This window comes from Theropithecus gelada, chromosome 1, assembly GCF_003255815.1.
Source record: "Theropithecus gelada isolate Dixy chromosome 1, Tgel_1.0, whole genome shotgun sequence".
Lineage (NCBI taxonomy): Eukaryota > Metazoa > Chordata > Mammalia > Primates > Cercopithecidae > Theropithecus > Theropithecus gelada.
In genome coordinates, this window is record NC_037668.1 from 6,643,694 (window position 1) to 6,665,961 (window position 22,268).

The window sequence follows — 22,268 nt, forward strand, 5'->3', positions numbered from 1 at the left end:
CTGTCACCCGGTCAGGTGCAGTGGCTCAGGCCTGTAATCCCAGCACTTTGGGAGGCCAAGGTGGGCGGGTCACCTGTGGTCAGGAGTTCGAGAACGGCCTGAAAAACACGGTGAAACCCTTTCTCTACTAAAAATCCAAAAAACTAGCCGGGCGGGGTGGTGCACACCCGTAGTCCCAGCTACTCGGAAGGCTGAGGCAGAAGAATTGCTTGAGCCCAGGAGGTGGAGGTTGCAATGAGCCAAGACTGTGCTACTGCACTCCAGCCTGAGCAACAGAGAAAGACTCCAACCAAAAAAAAAAGAACAACAATAAAAAAGAACAAAAGAAAACTACCTCCCTATTATACAAGAAACTCCTTGAGGTCAAGGACCATTTCCATTTGATCCTTATATAATCAGTACCTAGGGTCTAATACATGGTAAGTTTCTCAGATATTTGTTAAAGAAAATATACAAGTACATTAATAGTGACCCATGTTTCCAGAAATGCTCTAATGTTATGCTGTATTGAAGACTTGGCCTTGAACCTAATAAAAGGATTCCATATTTAGCTGCTATTCTACTGATCATCAGGAAAATACTACATTTTACCAACTAACAGAAAGGTTCTAAACCTGATTAATGAAATACATGTACTGTACCATAAGTGAAACACTAAAAATACTACAAAACATTCCCTGTTTTCCATTTACTATCTCCTATTACCTTCTTGCATAAACAAAATGTAAAGCTAAAATTCTTCATTTTAATATATTTCTTCTAGTTACCTAACTATATCACCATTAATACATCTGACTTAGTATATATCAATAGCTATACAAATAATTCCTCATCTATTCTATTTTGTATAACAACTCACTTCTATCTTATTACTCCCAGTTGTGCCTTTTCACTCCCTCAAACCATTGCATATACCATTTCCCAAGTCTAAAACAACATCTCTATCTTGACCAACAAACCATATCTCATATCTACACACTAAAGTGCAATTCAGTCCTTGAGGAAGTTTTTCTTATCAGGCAAAAAAAACTGAGACTTCACCTCTACATTTGAATCTTAAACTTAGCTATCTTGGCTATTTCAGCAGCTTAAACTAATGCTAATGCTAGGTTTTCTCCATGTGAATTCTTAATCTAGCCAAATTAAGTACAAGAAGAGTTAAAAATAATCCATAAATGGGCTTAAATATGCTTCCTGTAAAACCTGCAGAACAGTTACACAATTAAACCTCTTTTCTTTATAACCAGCAATGCAACAACAGCTACGTTCATACTTGTATGAACCTGTACATGAAAGCTCACAGCAGCATTACTCCTGACAGCCAGAGAAGAAAAGCAAATGTTCACTGATGATGAAAAAATGATATATGTATACAATGAAATATTATTCAGCCATAAAAAAAATGAAATCCTAATACATGCTAAAATATGGACAGACCTGGAAAACATCATGCTAAGTAAAAGAAGCCAGACATCAAAGGCCAAATATAATTCCATTCATACTGTGCAACGTCCATAGAGACAAAGTAGATTAGTGGTTTCCAGGGGCTGGAAGAGAAGGATATGAGTGACTGCTAATGAGTACCATTTCTTTTGAGGTGATGAAAACATTCTTGAATTAGTGGTAATGGTCGTACAATCTTGTGAATGTACTAAAAACCACTGAACTGTACATTTTTAGAGTGGATCTCATGGTATATGAATTATATTTTTAAAAAAAAGATGATACTTGCCTCTCCCTTTGTAAGGTTCTTAAGAACTAGAACCAAGTCTTGTTTATCTTCTTATCCTCAATGCTTGAGAACTTTAGCATAAGGTAAGTGCTTAGTAAAAACTGAATGACATTGTTAAACTGTGCATACCTCTGGCTGCCCAAAGCTCTCAATACCATGTCTTTCCAGGCCTACAATCCCAAACTACCTCCCTGGTATTGTTACAGGTAATGTAGAGAAAGAACTGGACTTCTAATTAGTAGTCTGGACTTAAAACTCCAACTTTTCTTATTATTTATTTTCTTGAGATAGAGGTTCACACTTGTTACCCAGGTTGGAGTGCAATGGCGTGATCTCAGCTCACTGCAACCTCCATCTCCCAGGTTCAAGCAACTCTCCTGCCTCAGCCTCCTGAACAGCTGGGATTACAGGCATGCACCACCACGTGTGGCTAATTTTGTATCTTTAGTAGAGACGGGGTTTCTCCATGTTGGTCAGGCTGGTCTCGAACTCCTGACCTCAGGTGATCTGCCAGCCTCAGCCTCCCAAAGTGCTGGGATTACAGGCATGCACCACCACGTGTGGCTAATTTTGCATCTTTAGTAGAGACGGGGTTTTCTCCATGTTGGTCAGGCTGGTCTCGAACTCCTGACCTCAGGTGATCTGCCAGCCTCAGCCTCCCAAAGCGCTGGGATTACAGATGTGAGAGCCCCTGCACCCAGCCTAAAATTCCAACTTTTCTATCTATCATGTGACTCTAGGAAAGTCACTAATGAAACTGCCTGCATTAATTTCACATGGCTATAGAGATACTACCTGAGACTGGGTAATTTATAAACAAAAGAGGTTTAATTGATTCACAGTTTTGCATGGCTGGGGAGGCCCCAGGAAACCTACAATCATGGCAGAAGGCAAAGGGGAAGCAGGCACCTTCACAAGGCGGTAGGAGAGAGAGTCAGTGCAGAGGAAACTGCCACTTTAAAAACCATCAGATCTTGTAAGAACAGCATGAGGGAAACCACCCCCATGATCCAATTACTTCCTAACAGGTCCTTCCCTCGACAAGTGCGGATTACAATTCGAGGTGAGATTTGGGTGAGGACAGAGCCAAACTGTATTACTGCCTTTGCAAAAATTCTATCAGTGAAAGAGTCAGGGAGGATCTAATCTAGTCAACCTCCCTCTTCTTTGCCTTTAGCCTTCATGCTGACATTAATTATTCCTGGGCTTGAGACAAGCTGACTTTGGGAGACATTTAGTTTATAGTTCACATAACAGCCCTTCCCCAAAACTCAACTGCCTTTGTAAAGTTAAAAAGAGACCACCAGGCTAGCAGGAGGAAAGGAGCCTGAATTCTGCTAAGGTGTTGACATAAAGGACTGCCAGCCATTACTCTGGAGGTCATAAGATAGATAACTTCCTTAATTACTCCTGCAGATAACATCACTATTGCTGAACCTAAGACTGGCCTTTTTAGATACTTTTTGAGGTTTCTTGCATATCTGACACAGACAATGGCTCCACCTGGACCCAACAAGCCCTCCAACAAGCCCTCCTGTGGCCCCACCCAGAAGCGATTCAGCAAGTAAGGGGGATTTTCCCACGCCCCTATGACTGCATCACCCAACCAATCAGCAGCAAGCACCCATTGCCTTACTGCCCCTACCCCTTCCACCAAACTACCTTTGAAAAACCCCTAAACTGCCAGGCACAGTGGCTCACGCCTGTAATCCCAATACCTTGGGAGGCCGACGCGGGTGGATCACTTGAGGTCAGGAGTTCAAGACCAGCCTGGTCAACATGATGAAACTCTGTCTCTACTAAAATACAAAAATTAGCCGGGCCTGGTGGCGTGTGCTTTCAGCTACTCAGGAGGCTGAGGCAGGAGAATAGCTTGAGCCTCAGAGGTGGAGGTTGCAGTGAGTCAAGATTGCACCACTGCACTCCAGCCTGGGCAACAGAGCTAGACCCCATCTCAAAAAAAAAGAAAAGAAAAGAAAAGAAAGAAAAGAAAAGAAAAAAGAAAAGAAAAGAAAAGAAAGAAAAGAAAAGAAAAAAGAAAAGACAAGACAAGACAAGACAAGACCCCTAAACTACAAGCCTTCAAAGAGTGATGTGAGTAATAACTCCGTCTCTTGTGTGGCGTGGGTGGCCTCATGTCAATTAAATTCTTTTTTTACTGCAATGCCATGGTCTCCGTGAATTGATTTTGTTTGTGCGGTGGACAGAATTAACCCATCAGGCGGTTATATGAACCTCTCTTACTCTTATCCATAAAACAGGGATATTACATATCAGGTGATTTTAAGCATTAAACTTATATATTGCCTGTGAAAGCTCTTCGCAAACTATAAGCTGCAAACTATAAGCTGTTATCTTAGAAATGTTACTTTTTAATTTGTATTTAAAAAGTTTCCATTCTGTATGGTCCAGTCCTCTCATCACCAATAAAACTACCAATCCCTCAGCCAAAAAAGACTTCTCCTAATATTAGGGAAGCAATCAGACTGACAGAATTCACAATATGTTAGTGATTTCTGAAAAATTTTGTTAATAGTGCATTGTATTCAAAATTTTCGCTAAATGAGTAAATTATAGCTGCTCTTACAGGAGCAGGGGGATGGGTAATTACGTGAGATGATGGATATGTTAATTTGTTTCACCATAGTAACCAGTTTACTACGTATATGTTTAACATCATGTTGTTACCTTAAATATACACACTTACTTTAAATAAAATTTTTTAAAAAATGTTTGAAGCTCTAGAAATATCTTTTAAAACTCTTATATAAGCCCATTAAAACTCACTAAAACAAAACACTAAACTGTAGCCACAGAAAGAATCAAGGGTGCTACTGTCACAACAGTTTCATTGCTCCTTGTTCCTATGGTGATCCCAGACTCCAAGATATGAAAGTAACTCATACATTGCATAAAATAAAATTCAGTATAATGCGGGCAGATTATATTTACATTTTAAAAGAAAATGCTTTTAACTGAAACAAATTGGTGAAATTTCAGAAGGATCCAAAGGATACTTTTCTTCAGTTGAAAGGGGCAAAAGCCCTCACTCAAAGGTCCTTCACATTCCATCTATTCCTCTCCTCCATCATTTCCCGCTCTCGGTATAAGCCTCAAAGTGTCTACTATCTTGGCCTTCCAACCCCATCCTTTTCTCAGCCCAACTGACTACCCCTTTTGGATTTAACAGAAGAACAACAAAGATCTAACCACATTTTGGTCCTGGGTCTTCTCTCTGGCTCCAAACTCACACCAGGAGTGCATCATCTGAACAACGTTTGCCTGTGGCAGGTGTAGAAAGGGAGTAACTAACCTTTTAGCAAAGGTGATATTAATCCACCATTATTGTACTTCCGTTTAGACAGTCCCATAATTTGCTATTCATACGACATTCAATTCCCCAGAACTCTAAAATATTGAGGAATGCTAGTTTTAGCTAAATAACTTTTCAAGACTCAAATATTTATACTTAACTCTTTTTTGTTTAACTGGCAAATAACAATGTGTCTACTTATGGTGTACAATGTAATGTTCTGATCTATGTTATAGAAAGACTGAATCAAGCTAATGAATATATCTAACCCACTAACCCATCATTTTTTTGTGGTGAGAACATTAAAAATCCATTTTTGGAATTTTTAAATATATAATACACTATCAATAAACTGTGGTCACCATGCAATGCAAGAGATCACTGAAATTTATATCCAAAAGAACTGAAATTGTTATATCAGAGAAATTATCTGCACTCCCATGCTCACTTCAGCATTATTCACAATAGCCAAGATATGTAAACAATCTAAATGTCCATCAACGGATGAATGGATTTTTAAAAATATGGTATACATGGCTGGGTGCAGTGGCTCACGCCTGTAATTCCAGCACTCTGGGAGGCTGAGGTGGGCGAATCATGAGGTCAGGAGATCGAGACCATCCTAGCTAACATGGTGAAACCCATCTCTACTAAAATTACAAAAAATTAGCCAGGCGTGGTGGTGGGTGCCTGTAGTCCCAGCTGCTCCGGAGGCTGAGGCAGGAGAATGGCGTGAACCTGGGAGGCGGAGCTTGCAGTGAGCCGAGATGGCACCACTGCACTCCAGCCTGGGCGACACAGCAAGACTCCATCTCAAAATAAATAAATAAATAAATAAATAAAAGTGGTATACATATACAATGGAATATACTATACGGCCTCTAAAAAGAAGGAAATTCTGTCATCTTGCAACAACATGAAAGGAACCATTCATTATACATACATTATGCTATGTATAATAAGCCAGGCACCGAAAGACAAATACTAATCTCACATGTGAAATCTAAAAATGTCCATCTCATAGAAACAGAGAATAGAAAGGTGGTTAACTGGAGGCTAGGGGAGAGGGTGGGCGCGGAACGGGGAAAGCGAGGATGTTGACAAAAGTTTCAGTTAGACTGGATGAGACTTTTAGTGATTTAGACTTTACTCTTTAGAAATTTCAAGGAAATGTTGATCTTGAATTAAAAAAAAAAAAACAACTCTGAAATAAATATTCTAACTCTGTAATTAACATTAAGTTTAATGAAGCCTCATTCAACTTAAATACAAACCTGTATGGGTGGAATATCTGGCAGCGATGGAAGGTTCTCTGGATTGGTAACTGAGGGGATTAGCTCTATTGCTGTAACAGATGGGCTGGTGGGACCTCGGTTTGCATTTGCCATAGTTGCTGTAGTAGGGCTCGTTGGGTTGATTGTGGTGTTGTGTACCGATACTACAGGAAAGGGTCCAGCATGCCCTGGGTTTGAGTGCTAATAAGAAAGAAGACATTATCATTACTTGATCTGCCAGAATCGCTGAATATAAACTATACCTTTATAATTTTTAGTTTAGGAAGGAAACAAGAAACAAAGAAGTGGGCCCTTTCAAACTTATTCAGGAGAAGAACAGTTCAAACTTAGCCTTTTCATTTTTCCATTCATTTTTGTGTAGTATCTAGGCAAAGGCAGACTTGCCAATAATTTCCCAACACGTCAGCCTGGTGATATGATCTTATTTCATAACAAGGAAGTATGTAATAGAGAATCTGTAAGCCTCCAAATTTTCAAACACCAGGGTAAGAGAACTACCTTTCGGTCATTATTCCTCTTCAACCCTTAGTCATTTTCTAATAAAAACAATTACATAATGCAGCTTGATGCGGTAGAAAGAACAATGAATTTACAGAAAGGAAAAATGGCATCAAGTCCTGACTCTAATACTGTGTGACCTTAGACAAATCACATAATCTCAGTCATTTAGAAATGTGGATAACAATATCTCACTTGTTTCATCGTGAGGGTTGTTATGAGCATCATTTAAGACAACATAGAAGAACATCTTAAGAAAACGAATTATACACATATAAATAAATCATTTGAAATATTTAAAAACTAAAAATGCTTAATAACATCCAGTGATTTCTGTAGAGGTATACTCAAAGTCTAAGAAAAATGTTCTGAGATGATTCATTGTCTGATTGTTTAGCTTCTGTGCTCTGACAAGGTGTACTTGGACCCTAGAAATACTTGAAGGCTTTCCATGAACTAAGGGGTATATGATTATGTGAAAAGTCTGAAGGAAATAAATGTTCAGATCCTCAACCTTTTGTATGTGCTCTTTAAAAAGAAAAAAAAAAAATCTGATATGCCTGAGAATGTGCCATGCTCTGCTGGATCTCCTTTTCCACCACTTTTGCAACTGCCCTTCCCCCACCCTTGACAGAAGAACACCACACCTTTGACCATTCCTAAATCTTATTCTAGGCACACTGCACCAAGAAGGAAAAAAAAAAACCTGTAGAAATAATCAAAGGTACAATTGGAAATAATGATGTTGGGTGTCTGACTCCAAAACCTGGGTAACAAACCTTCAAATGGGTTTGAATATTTGATGATTAACAAAAAGGAAGTTGTCACTGACAAAAAGTTTTTAAATAGTTTTGATAGATCATTTTCTCAGCTTATAATCTAGAAAAAATTCAAAGAATTGAGGGATATTACCATAATAAAATTATTTTAATTCCCAAATACATAATTTTGTAAACAAGTTTCCTAAGCATTACATAAAAACAAATCCCAAAAAACTAGCAATAAAAACCTGTGTTGAATTCTGACTTATTTTAAAAACAAGTAACAGCATACAAACATACATAACCAAAAGCAGGAGGCAAAAAGTCTCCAACTAGCTCAAAGAAATGTATATCCAAAAGAGTTTTGTATCTTCTAATATTCTTAAACCATGTAAATACACCAATTTTGTTTCCACAATTGTGGAGGTATAATATAATGATAATTCGGTTCACAGAAAAAGTTTTAAAGCTTAATAATAACCCTATTGTCACTGGAAATTTAACAATTTATTACAACAAACATTTTTTCCTGCAGACAATTACAATAGGCTAATCTATATCTATCAAACAAAACTATATTACAGTAAGGTCAAAACTCTGTTGAAGAAGTAGAAGTGAAATTCAAGTCCAAGGAGAGCTTGCTAGGGTATTTAGAATTCCGGTGGATTCATTTAAAATAATGTAAAGGTTTTTCAACTTTATAGCATCAATTTTTATAACATGCTATAAAGTATAGCTTTTGAAACTATTTAAACTTAAACCTATAATGGAAATTTTAAATGAAAGCCTTCAAATGTGAGCGAGTATATATTTTTTTTCCTTTTTTTTTTTAAAAAAAACTAGAAACAGGGTCTTGCTATGTTGCCCAGGCTGGTCATGAACTCCTGGGCTCAAGCAATCCTCCTGCCTCGGCCTCCCAAAATGCTGGGACTACAGGTGTGAGCCACCAGTCCCAGCCAAGAAGCGTGTTATTTTAAGGAGCTCTTTCTCGACGTACATGGACCAAAAAGTTGAAGGACCACTGTTCTAGGACAGTGTTTCTCCAACTTTACTATGCAGACTGACCTGAGAGACTTAGTACAAACTTAAATATTACTGAGTACTCCCCACCTAGAAATTCTGATTCAGTGGTTATGGCTAGGAATCTATTCTGACAAGGTCGCCCACCCCACCCAAGCTGACTGGTGATTCTGATGGTCTTTAAAACATGTTTTGAGAAACATCATTCTAAGAGTTAAAAAATAAACTCTAATGTAACTAGAAATCCTATGAAAAAGTGGCCTCACTTTATACTCATATCTCCCATATAAACATAACTAGGCAAAGATTATGAAACATGTATCTAAATACACTTATTAAAACGTATCTACATCCTAAAAGGAACAATATTTGAGTACAGAAAAGGTTAAAAAAAAATACAGTTAGCTCTATTACTCTCAAAGCCCTTTTTATATATTAGGATCAAAAAGTCACATTAAAAGAGCAGAGCAGCATTAAGGTTCTTGCTATTTTATCACTGCTTTTTGTGATTGTGGGTAAAATCACCAGCTCATTAGATTTGTTTTTCACTTCTGTAAATTGAATGGGTTAACTATATCAGGGTTTCTTAACCCATAGTATATGATGCACTTAAGGCAATTTTTAAAAGCTCTTAAAATTAAATACAAAATCTCATGTGTATGTTTATTTTTCTGGGACAACAGGATATACAGCATCAATCAAATTCTCAAACATGTCAATGACCTGCTCCCAAAAAGTGATTAAGAAAATGGTGTCTTTTAATTTTAAAATTGTAGGATTCTTACAAATGTAACTCTAGGCATACTTGTCTTTGGAGGTGTGGCTGCATCATGGAATACTGAGGGCCGCTGTGCCTGGGTATCCCGGGTATTCTGGCAGCATTCTGAGCGAGTCTCATCTGATGGGCTTGAAAAGCTCCACAGTTCATGTTGCCTCTTTGCATTGTTTGCACACTGATCAATCGAGGAGGCTACAAAAAGTAGAAATTGCAATTTATGTAATAATTTTAAAATAAATTTATATTTTAATTATAAAATGTAATCATAAAAATAATTGAGTCAAGATAAAAGGGTATAAAGTAAAAAGTATAAATAATTCTTATCGCTAGCCCCAATCCCCAGAGGACTGGTAATGACTAGTTTGTGTATCACTCCCTAATTTCCCTTTTCTCTCTCTCTCTTTTCCGTTCCCTCTCTTTCTCTCTGTATGTGTGTTTAAAGCGTATCAACATTAACTTAATCCATTCTGGATTAATAGTTTTGATTGGGATGGCAGTGGAGACAGCAAAAGACACATACGGATAGGAATGATTTGAACAAATGCCTAAGGAACATATCAGATCCCAGGCAGAAACAATCTGGTCCTTTGGTCCACACAATTACACGTGGAAAACAAAAAAGATTTGATGTGAAAGGATGAGAACTTACATCCTTCCACAGTATTAGTGAATTAATTGTTTCCCAAGAAAATTTATTTACTGCCTTTCTTCATACCTCCCTTATATCACCATCATAACCACAGCAAATATTTAAACTCTGACTTTTGAGCTCTGCTCAAAGTCCTGCTAGTAACTCTGAAATGTGTAACTTTCTTACATAGGAAAAAGTGTCATGTTGAGGACTTCATAATTTCTATCAATAATGTAGTAACACCATACTTACCTGTTGTTGTAACATCTGAGGGGCTGCTTGTCTAGGATGCTGTTGTGTTGTTGTTGTTGTAGTTGGTACAGGTGCTGGTGGTTGCTGCATCCTCATCTGTTGCAACTGCTGATGTTTCTGTGCATACACTTGTTGTTGCATGTGCTGAAGTCGAAGCTGTGCTAAGTTAATCTGTCCAGGGGTTTTACTAATATGGTTTGTCCCCGGAGGAACTTGCCCAACTACAACATTAGGAGTATAACCAGGAGTTGGTTTACTCTCTATTACTAGATTACCTGAAAAATTTAAAAAATGAGAATTTGCATATAATCAACTAAATCATCTACTTTGTTGAGTAATCACCATGTTTTCCTCTTTCCTCTGACAACTACCAGCACCTCAAAGCTCCAACGGTACAGCAGGGAATGCAGTCAGTTTAAAGATGATGATGATGATGATCAGAAACTTAATACATTCCAAAGCTGAATAAATGACTTTTGGTTATTCAGAAAAATATATTCTCTGCCTTTATTCTTTTTTACACAGACGTACAGAAAACTAAGAGACTAAAAGAGATATCTATTAGAAGAGGCCTATCTAATCAATCTAAATCAATTCTCCCATGACAAGACTTACTCAAGAATACTCGAGATTGCTAATACTGATTCCATCTGCCTTTGAATTGCCAAAATATGCAAGGCAGAGCATTACAATGCCACAAAAGCATCTTCTGAGGAAATACTGAATGCTTTAAACAACTTATATCCTTAGAAGTGATGGTTTTCCTTGCTTTTTACGGAGCCATAGATTTCCAGGGACAGAAGCCAAATTTTAGGAAGATGTGATTTAAGGCGCAGGTTGACAGGCTTTCCCTGTAATGGGCCACAGAGTAAGTATTTTATGCTTGGCAGGCCACATAAGATCTGTCTCACAGTCCTTGGTTTTTGTTTTTACAACCAGTTGAAAACATAAAAACCATTCTTAGCTACCATGTCACACAGAAACAGCTGGCTGATGCCAGAACTAAGGCTATAGCTAAATTTGAATATAATTTTTTTCTTGTATGCAAAGATTACTTTTTTTTTTTTTTTAAATAACAGAAGGGCAATCAGCCTCTGCTTTTACAATTCCCACTGTTTAAGACTTAACTGTTCTGAAAGTGAGTTTACTCAATCTGTAGATAGCTCTCTAATTGCTAAGAAGTTTGTGTGCATGTGTTTTAATTGAGCTCTCTGTAACTTTCATCTATGGTCTTTAGGTCCATACTATGCTGTAAACAAAAGCAAAATCCATTTCTCTTCCATGTGAAAAGAGCTACTCTTATCTTTCAAACATTCCTCAGGACCTAACTACTGGACACATTAGCATCCTAAAAGTCTGCTGCTAATGCACAATTTGGCTTAATTAAACAACTAAACACCTATGAAATTATTCCAGACAATGAATCATTTGCTAAGATTTCTATATGAAACAGTCAATATAAATTTAAAAGATAGCGGGTCGGGGGTCTAGAAACAGTACACATTAAAAAAATATATACAGAGTAGACTCTCAACTTTCTTAAGACGTAATGACTGGCATACAAAACCACAGCTAAAGTGAGTTTCCAATGAATAACAACATATTTTTACATAAAATGTAAAACGTAAATAGTTTTATATTTTAAAGTTAAAAATTTTATCTAAATTTGCTTTATTTTCTCCTCCTAATTCAGTGCTCCAAGTTATATTCACAAAACTCATTATTTCTCACCTAAATTGACTACATTCTTTGCCCAGAAGGTGGGATCACAATGGAAACGTATTGCTCCGTTAGCAGCAGGGACAGGATCACACCGTGCTTTCAAAATATGACGCAACTGGAAAGTAATCTTAAAGGGAAAAAAAATCCACATTAGTCTCAAAATTAAATATCAACTGGGAAAACATAAGATAAAGATATTAAGACAAAAAAGCACATATATTTCCACAGTGTCAGCCTCAGATTATGCAGCATCAACATTTAAATTAGCAATCAAATCAAATGTACATGCTTGAATTTCTGCCATTTTGGGTAATAAATTGCATTAAGATACTAGGCATCTTCAAAAGAGTACATACAATATAATTCCACTTATATGAATTTCTAAAAAATGATAGAAATCAGATTAGTGGCTGCCTGGGGGAATGAGGAAACTTTGGGGGGTGAAGGAAGTTTTCTGTATCTTGATGTGGTAGCGGTTACATTTGCCAAAATTAAAATGTATACTTTAAACAGGTGCAGTTCACTGAATATATATCTTAATAAAGTCCATTAAAGAAAAATAAAAACAGTATGTGTCTCACCAGTCGCTTGCTGTACAGTAGTGCTGTGCTGCTGCCACTTGCAATTGCCCAATTTGTGAAGTTCATAACATGCTTCACCTGCCGGGAAAGGCCTGTGATGTCATTCTGCTGCTGTAGTAACTTCATCTGTCTTTCCTTTGTAACATTCTGAAACAGAACAAGAACTTCGCTGAAGAATTCTATATGAAAAAAATCAACCCCACATTTCTAATGCAAATGGGCACAATACCTATACTTCCTTTAAAAATGGGCTAAGTGAATAACCTCCATGATTATTTAGCAAGCCTATCATCAATCAGTGGAAAAGCCACTAACAAAATGGGACTAAAACTTAGTGCTCTAAGCAAAAAAGGATATTCCACATATAGAAATTAATGTTAGTTAATGTCTCTTTTCTATCAACATTTGTCTGTTAAAAATAGTGTCATCCTATTAGGTTAATCTAATATATGGTATTTATAGCATAAGGAGCTAACTTTAGAAATAAATTTATGTAATCTTAATATACTTTAAAGGCTAAAAAAAATTTTGTGTCACCAGTGCCACCTCCTGGTATGGCATGAGAATGAAGTTAAAATCTCTCTTAAATATACAAGACAAAATGAAAAAGGTAACTTCCAGAGTTCCAACAGTAGAATTAGGGAAACTTTTCATATGACAGAAGTTCATAGAGAACAAAGAAGTGAGGACCGACCAAACTGCAAAAACCAATTTCAGAGAAACACTGCAAAGGAAAAATAAACTGCTTTATGGGAACTAAAATCACCCCAGGAGGGATGGGTAATGTCCAACATACTTTTGACATTCAGCGTGCTAAACAACTCATCTACTACTTTCTTAAGAACTTTCTCCCAAAAAATGTCTCAAGTTGGTTTTCTGGACAATATTTTTCCTAAGGAAAGAAGTTGTTCATTTTATAATGTAAATCAATGGATAAAAGTGTTCAACTGACAGAAGTTTGGTTTACCACATTCCTTTTATAAAGCTTAGGAAAACGTTTCTTCTACAAAGTTTAAGAACGTATTACACTAGAAAACATTTATTTTAAATTACCACCATGTTAGTGGTATATTTATCATTAGGTATTTGTATACACTTTAGCCTTAAGAGGCTTTTTTTTTTTTTTTTAAACAGGGTCTCACTCTGTCCCTCAGGCTGGAGCGCAGTGGTGCAATCTTGGTTCACTGCAAACTCCGCTTCCCAGGCTCAAGGGATCTTAAGAGGCATCTTTTAATTCAGAAACTCTTGAAATGGTTTTACAAATACTATTTTAGATGTACAGTTCAAATGTATTTACAGTAAGTTTAAGTGTATCAAAAATAGTTACTAAGTGCTCTCTATTCACATGGGTCATTTTGGGGGAAAAAAACCTATTAGGGTTAAATGCAACAGACTGGTGTACAGTAGGAAAAGGGACCCACGACTTCAACAATCTGCACAAGAGTACTTTTTTTTTTTTTTGATTTTTAATTTTGAGACGGAGTCTCACTCTGTTGCCCAGGGTGGAGTGGCACAATCTTGACTCACTACAACCTCCACCACCTGGGTTCAAGCAATTCTCCTGCCTCAGCATCCTGAGTAGCTGGGATTACAAGCATACGCCACCATGCCCAGCTAATTTCTGTATATTTTTAGTAGAGATGGGGTTTCACCATGTTGGCCAGGCTGGTCTTGAACTCCTGACCTTGTGATTCACCCACCTCAGCCTCCCAAAGTGCTAGGATTACAGGCGTGAGCCACCGCGCCCGGCCAAGAGTACTTTTACTCTCACAAATTGTGTTTCTATTGACAATTTGAGGTTAGTGGAAGTAGTCAAACACATCATTATTACTATTCAATGGTGCAGAAAAAATAATCCCCATATCATCTGGGCCTAGTTAGCATGAAATTTTCAATCGGGAAACATTTCTCTTTCCAAAATTTCAACTTTCCAGAGCATGAAATTTTCAATTAGGAAACATTTCTCTTTCTAAAACTTCAATTTCTCAGAAAACTCATATTTGAAATTTGCTAATAAATTAAATGGGCAGTGTAGACTTTGATTAAAAATTTAGATTTCACGAACTGACTAGATTTTCATCTAGAAACTTATACCTGCAAATTAACTTCAAAATATGCAATATAAATACCTAATATCACAAAATTTTCACTAAGTTTAAGGTTTATAAATTTCAAAATGAGCATTTTCTGCAAAACTATGGAAATATTTTTAAAATAAGGTAAAACACACAAATGACTCAAGCAGAAGCCCAACATGCATCTATACGGAAAAGTTAAATTGAGGCCCCATTTTAAAGGGGTGGGGAAGAAATGTGGTGGGACTACTTTGCCTTCATGTACATCATACTTTAGTAACATTTCTTTTTTCTTTTTCTTTTTTTCGTTTTGGAGACAAGGTCTCACTCTGTTGCCTAGGTTGGAGTACAGTGACACAATCACAGTCCATTGCAGCCTTGACCTCCCGGGCTCAGTCCATCCTCCCACCTCAGTTTCCTGAGCAGCTGTGACTACTGGCGCATTCCACCACCCTGGCTAATTTTTGTACTTTTTGTAGAGGCAGGTTTCGCCATGTTGCCTGGGCTGGTCTGGAACCTGGGGCTCAAGCGATCTGTCTGCCTTGGGCTCCCAAAGTGTTGAGATTACAGGTGTGAGTCACCATACCCAGTCTTAGTAACAATTATTTGATTTCTAAGAGGACATCACTATTTCTCAAGGTATACAGCTAAAGTCAGTGTTATTAAATTGGGCCACAAAATAACTAACTAGAAAAGGTCTGTTTTCTAAAAGTAAATTTTAAAAACCTTATTTTAAATTTTACTTTATTTCCATATCCCCCAACCCATCTAAAAGAGTTTTCAATAAACATTAAAAACAGCTGAAGAGCAAGAGAAGCAGTTTTTGTTTTATGTTGGCTTTGAACCATACCTCTAGCTGCTGTAAGAGAGATTTTCCTTTCTTATTAATTTCATTGATAAGGGTGAAAATGGCCACTTTAATTTCCTGTTCTACTCGTTTGTTAGTCTCATTTACTTCTTTTATCCTGAATAAGAGAAATGCATCATTAGGTTATCAACTTATCCTAGGTCTCTGAATCATCAACTGTTACAGAAAATCATCCAATGGGCACTTAACCGAGTAATTAAAATGAAAACTTTGTCAAAATGTACAACTCATGTTTCAGAAGACCTGATCAATTTGGTCCAAATAAGTTATGTATAGAGACAAATAATGAAACTAATATTTAGTTATTTTAAATTATGCTCATAAAGGACAGTTTATTAAGCTGGATGGCAATCTCCTTAAGTAACTATGACATGAATGTGATGCACAAACACCAAACACGCGTAACTGCTGTTTAGTGTCAAATGTGGCACACTGGTTCTGTTTAACCTGGATGCTTTCCAAGAACAATGTGCAAAAGGACAACGTCACAAGCAATAATTATCTTTTGTAATGATAATAGTTAAACGTAGAAGCATTTATTTTCATTTATAACTTAGCCACTTCAAACGTGGGTTCTGATACACTCCCCTTAAAATTATTCTCAAAATGGTTTCCTTTTGTATACAGTAAAGGGCATAAAACATTTTCAATCCATTTTGAAGAACAGCTATTAGACATTTTATAAGTAGGTGTAAGCACTCAAAGTAGTTATGGAAGTTTTAGGTGCAAATATGAAGTGGCTGATACCTTGGTATTTACAAAACAGGAAGTGGAGAATCCCACCAATATAAATACATAAAATGTCAACCACCAACCGTAAGACATAGCCTTCAATTTTTATACATTCTACTGCTGTATAAACTATAACCCACGCTTTCAGCTCCTAAACTGCCTTTCATTTGCCAAGTTCGAATTTAGTAACTTCAATACACTCCAAGAAATAATGTAGGTTTTTTTCTCCTCTGTACATCATTTGGCACTTACTTGGAAATTTTGAGTTCTGTCCTTATCTTACTAAGGTGAGTGGAAGATAATTTTAATATATAAAGGTACTAATAACCAGTGATAAGAAATATAGGTTTCAAATATAAAATGACTGAGCCAAAGACAGAAATCACTAAGCATGCTGAAAGCACAGCAGTTAGCCTCAGTCAGACTCCTATTGGACTTAATTAAGTCTACTGTATGTTCAATTTTGAAGAAAGAAAAAAATGTACATTAAAAAATAATGGAGATAGGTCAGTGAAAAATGCGTCTAAAAGGGGAAGTTATCATCAGAGATTTTAATACTTTTTTAAAAAAACTTTCTACAGATGAAATCAATCTCCTCAACCCTGTGCAATCTTGTAACAGGTAAACCTCTTGCTCTACTTCTGTATACAGATTCTGGAACATGTGTATAAAATCTATTTTAAAAATACTTAACAATGTAAATACAAAACATCTGTATAAAAATATGGGACTGCCATATGAATCAACTCACTATATTTCCTTTGAAAGAGACACCCATTTATCATTTCTGAGAAACAGTCTTCTCCAAATCAACCGTATCACCAGTTTAACCTAAAACAACTGAACATTTCCAAAAACAAAAACCCACCAATGGGGTGTGTGTGTGTGTGTGTGTGTGTGTGTGTGTGTGTGTGTCTGTACAATCTACAAGCTCTGAGGAGCCTTTTATTTTCTTTTGGTGTTACTTAAGATTAAAAGTTCTGGCCAGGCACAGTGACTCATGCCTATAATCCCAGAACTTTGGGAGGCTGAGTCGGGTGGATCACGAGGTCAGGAGATCGAGACCATCCTGGCTAACACGGTAAACCTCGTCTCTACTAAAAATACAAAAAAATTAACCGGGCGTGGTGGGGGTGCCTGTAGTCCCAGCTACTCGGGAGGCTGAGGCAGGAGAATGGCGTGAACCCGGGAGGCGGAGCTTGCAGAGTGAGCTGAGATCACGCCACTGCACTCCAGCCTGGGCGACAGAGCAAGACTCTGTCTCAAGAAAAAAAAAAAAAGTTCTACCATGTGTAAAGCACTATTTTCATTTATTCATTCAATTATTTAATACTTTTGAGTATCTACTATGTATCATTTTAATCATAAATTAATTAACTTTAATATTCATTAGAAGTCCTAATATTTTTGAGTCCATAAAATAAACACATATTAACCTTATTCATACCCCCAAGAATTTTAGTTTTAATTATGCCAGCTCAAAGTGTTTGTCCTTCTGGTGTAAGAGTTGTAACTTTGTTAATCTGCTCTCTTATGGAACCTATTCTCACTTATCAATAAATGTACTTAGAAATATACCAAAGTAGAATAATTTTTTAATAATAAATGGTGATGATAATTATAAATATAAGAGCAGCAGCTAAAATCTAAGTGCTTACTATGTGCCAGAAACTGTATCATATATTCATCTTATACTGCTACTCATAAGCACTGTTTTCAATGCTTGTTTTACAAATGGGGAAGTAATTTGTCCACCAGTGATAATCTCTTCTCTATACTGTATCTTCCACACAATCTCGACTTTAAATTTTATAAGTCAACTCTCTCCATATTAATTTCTTTGTCTCCACATTTAAGGTTTAACACAGACTAGAGTCTTATTAATTATAAAATAGACAAAGATGTGTCCTAAAAGGGTATACAAAAGTTTGGTCAATTAAATTTTGCTTAATTAACAAATATTATAATCCCAAATTCATACCACTTCCCCCTCAAAAAAATGTTTTCTTTATATGCTTAATATAGCAGAAAAACAGATTTAAACTGGACCCACTTCTCTTTAATAATTCTTAAAATTATGGTTTTAAGGCAACAAACTTACCTATTCTGCACCTGAGTGGCTGCAAAATGAACATAATTCTTCTTCTCAAGAAGTTTAGCCAGTAGATTCTCAATTGCACCTTTCTGATTTTGAAAAGCTTCTTCCAAAAACTGATACCTTAAAACCAAAACAAAACTACATTTAAAACAAAACATTTATGATTAAGATTTTGGAAATAAGGAACAGCTACATAAGTCAATTTTGAAACCTTAATTAAGTGATCAACTCTCTATGCTGGCCACTCATACCTTATCTCAACAGCAACTTTTAACTGGCAATCACCTATCTCCCTCCAACTCTGACCCTGAAAGGCCATTATGAAAGAAAAAAATTATTCGGATAATGGTTCAGTGCTCTTATATTAGAGTTTTGATTTAGGATTACACCTTTTTAAAAATTCAAATTTTGGCATAATTTATATACATTTTAAATCATACAGCATAACCACATTATAGAAAATACTATAAAAGGAAGGGAAATCACCCATAGTTCCAACATCACAAAATCACTACCACTGTAATATATAATTCCCTAATCTTTTAATTATACATGTACTTATGTACTTATTTTTTAATAAAGACAAGGTCTCACTATGTTACCCAGGCTGATGTACTTATTTTTTAATAAAGACAAGGTCTCACTATGTTACCCAGGCTGATCTTAAACCCCTGGCCTCAAGCGATCCTCCTGCCCTGGCCTCTCAAAGTGCTGGGATTACAGGAGTGGGCTACCGCATGTGGCCTAACTATGCATTTTTAAATGCAATTGTAATAATAATAAACATGCAAATTTACATCTGACTTTTATTCTTTATCTTGTCTTTGTAATTACACTTAAAATAATTTTTCAGTTCTGGATGCCATGTACTGTCAAACTTTCCACAAGGGTTAAATCAATATAAAACATCACATCAACAACAGTTTTACTTTGTCAGCATGAATGCTATATGTTAAAATTTTCTAATTATAATAGTGAAAATACAAACTCTAATAACATTTCTTTGGATACCAGGAAGCTAGAATAATAGTTTCCTTTGCTACTTTTATTTCCTTTTTATAAATTATTTATTAGGTTTTTAAGTTTTATTATTAAATCAACAATATTATTTAGTTTTTTTTCTATGTCCTTTTTACATGGACTAAATTCATTATGGTTCGTATCTTACCAATGAATAGTCACAAATACAAAATGATGCCATACTGTGACAAGAGATATAATTCAGGTATATATAATCTACAAGAAACGACTGCCTAAATCGGCCTCAACACCAAGGAAAGCATTGCAGAGGTAAGAATAGCATCTTACGCTAGGTACAGAAGCATGTTTGAGACACATAAATACTTCAATATGGCCAAAGAAAAAGATACAAAAGTCAGAATATGAGACAGTAACTGATAAAATCCAGAGGCAAACTGTGAAGGGCCAAGCATAGCATGCTGTTTGTGCATTTAATTCTCTAAGTAATGGAAAACCTCTGAAGAATTCTAACCAGAATGTAATAATCACATTTACATTCTAGGAAAATCATACAGAAACATAAAAGACCCAAAGAAGGGAGTAGAAGGGAAAGACCAGCTAAAACTCTAAGACAGTAACTTATATGAGAGATCATGATACAGTCCTGGTTGGTATAGCCAAACAAACAAGCTGGAACTGACTTTATCAGTGAGATTGGCAGATTTGGGAGGTTATGTGTCAGTTACGGCAAGGTCTATGGTACAACCTGAAAACTAAATCCCTAACTAAGGCACAGTTAAGAAGCAAATCACTGGAAATAAGTTCACAATTACTATGTAATTGTCTACACGGGCACTGAAATCACAAAAGTAGTACTATGAGCATCTAAATGTCCCATTGTTTCTTCAATGAAAGTCTCAGTTAAGGCAGACAAGAAGAAAGACTATGAAATTGCTAACATAAAGGAAAGTTTGTTAAGATAAAAGGAAGTTTACTTAGTAGTGGGATACAAGAGGTACAAGAAGAATAGAGGACAGTCAGAAAGAAAATGTAGATCAATATGGGAATTTCTGTTATAGAAAACAGCAGGTACACTGATTTTATTGTTGTAAAATATACATAGTAAAATTTACCACTTTGAACTTTTTTTTTAAAACAGGGTCTCACACTATTGCCCAGGCTGGAGTGCACTGGAACCATCACAGCTCACTGCAGCCTCAAACTCATGAGCTCAAGCAATCCTCCTGCATCATTCTCCCGAGTAGCTGAAACTATAGACACGCGCTTTTTTAAACTCTTTTGTAGAGATGAAGTCTTGCCATGTTGCCCAAGCTGGTCTTGAACTCCTGGTCTCAAGTGATTCTCCTGCCTCGGCCAAAATGCTAGGGTTCCAGACATGAGCCACCACATCCAACCCAATTTAACAATTTTTAAGGAGAATATTTTTAAAGCTCAACTGTCTACAATGTTGAGCAACATTATAACTTGTATAAGATATTATACATCTTATATATACTAATATATATATTAGTGGTGACTCACATCTGTTTGGGAGGCCAAGGCGGGCAGATAATGAGGTCAGGAGACCGAGACCATCCTGGATAACATGGTGAAACCCCGTCCCTACTAAAATACAAAAAAATCAGCCAGGCGTGGTCGTGCGTGCCTGTAGTCCCAGCTAGTTGGGATGCTAAGGCAGGGGAATCGCTTGAACTGGGCAGGCGGAGACTGCAGTGAGCCGAGATCACGCCACTGCACTCCAGCCTGGCAACAGAGTGAGACTCTGTCTCAAAAAAAAAGATACTAATAGCACAAAAAAGCACCTATTTTTAGAGAGTTGTTTTGCTTGTTTGTTTTTGAGAGTCTTGCCCTGTCGCCCAGGCTAGAGTGCAGTGGCACAATCTCGGCTCACTGCAACCTCCACCTCCCAGGTTCAAGCAGTTCTCCTCCTTAGCCTCTAGAGTAGCTGGGACTACAGACATACACCACCACGCCCGGCTAATTTTTGTATGTTTAGTAGAGATGGGGTTTTGCCATGTTGGCCGGGCTGATCTCGAACTCCTGACCTCAGGTGATCCGCCCACCTCGACCTTCCAAAGAGCTGGGATTACAGGCATGAGTCACTGCACCTGGCAAGAGGCTTTTAAAGAGGCTTTACTATTAGATTACTAAACCCCAAGGTTTGTTTCTTCATTAAAGAGCAACATTTGATTTATCCCACATACTATGGTTTCTCTACATCTAATAAAAACCATTATTATGTTAAATCTGAACAAATAAAGCAGAAATATGAGGATTCTATGCTAACCCTTTGACTTAGCTTTATTTACATTGTGATGAAAAACAATCTTTTTAAAGGAGAATTTGATGATGTCAATAAATAGGCATTTGGTAGAAAGGTTAACTAGTATCAAAATTCACAAAATTCTAACTCATAAAATTTAACCACGTACGAATTCCTCTTATCCCAAAATAAATATTTTTTAAAATCCTGTTTCTAAATATATCTTGTTACATTCATGTGAATAAGAAACAAGCAAACACACACTATTTTCCTAAATATGATATACCTAGGTAAACCGAATTTTCTTTAATCAAAATTACAGCTGAAATGGGGAGAAAGAATAACCAACAAATGAACTAAATGTAGTTTTGATTAATATGTAAATACTTCAAAGTAATTTCTTAGATTTTAATCTTGCATTTTAAAGTAGTATTTATTTATTTATTTATTTAGAGACAGAGTCTCACTCTGTCGCCAGGCTGGAGTACAGTGGCGCGATTTCAGCTCACTGCAAATTCTACCTCCCGGGTTCAAGCGATTCTCCTGCCTCAGCCTCCCGAGTAGATGGGACTACAGGTGCATACCACCACACCCAGCTAATTTTTGTATTTTTCGTAGAGACGGGGGCATTACCATGTTGGCCAGGATGGTCTCAATCTCTTGACCTC

The 22,268-nt window shown here is 36.7% G+C and overlaps 1 protein-coding gene across 3 annotated transcripts in view; it reads right to left on the bottom strand.

Moving 5' to 3' along the window:
- The window catches only part of TRIM33 (tripartite motif containing 33), a 122,484-nt gene that overhangs the window by 22,818 nt on the left and 77,398 nt on the right, over nucleotides 1-22,268 (bottom strand). For 2 of the 3 annotated variants that reach the window (XM_025387493.1, XM_025387483.1), the window contains exons 5-11: nucleotides 18,360-18,476; nucleotides 15,509-15,623; nucleotides 12,584-12,730; nucleotides 12,012-12,129; nucleotides 10,281-10,555; nucleotides 9,425-9,589; nucleotides 6,320-6,520 (exon numbers count right to left, since the gene is read on the bottom strand). In XM_025387493.1, coding sequence (XP_025243278.1) covers nucleotides 6,320-6,520; nucleotides 9,425-9,589; nucleotides 10,281-10,555; nucleotides 12,012-12,129; nucleotides 12,584-12,730; nucleotides 15,509-15,623; nucleotides 18,360-18,476 — 1,138 coding nt within the window. Of the gene's footprint in view, nucleotides 1-4,942; nucleotides 5,015-6,319; nucleotides 6,521-9,424; nucleotides 9,590-10,280; nucleotides 10,556-12,011; nucleotides 12,130-12,583; nucleotides 12,731-15,508; nucleotides 15,624-18,359; nucleotides 18,477-22,268 lie in introns of all 3 variants that reach the window. The other variant, XM_025387474.1, reaches the window with a different exon arrangement.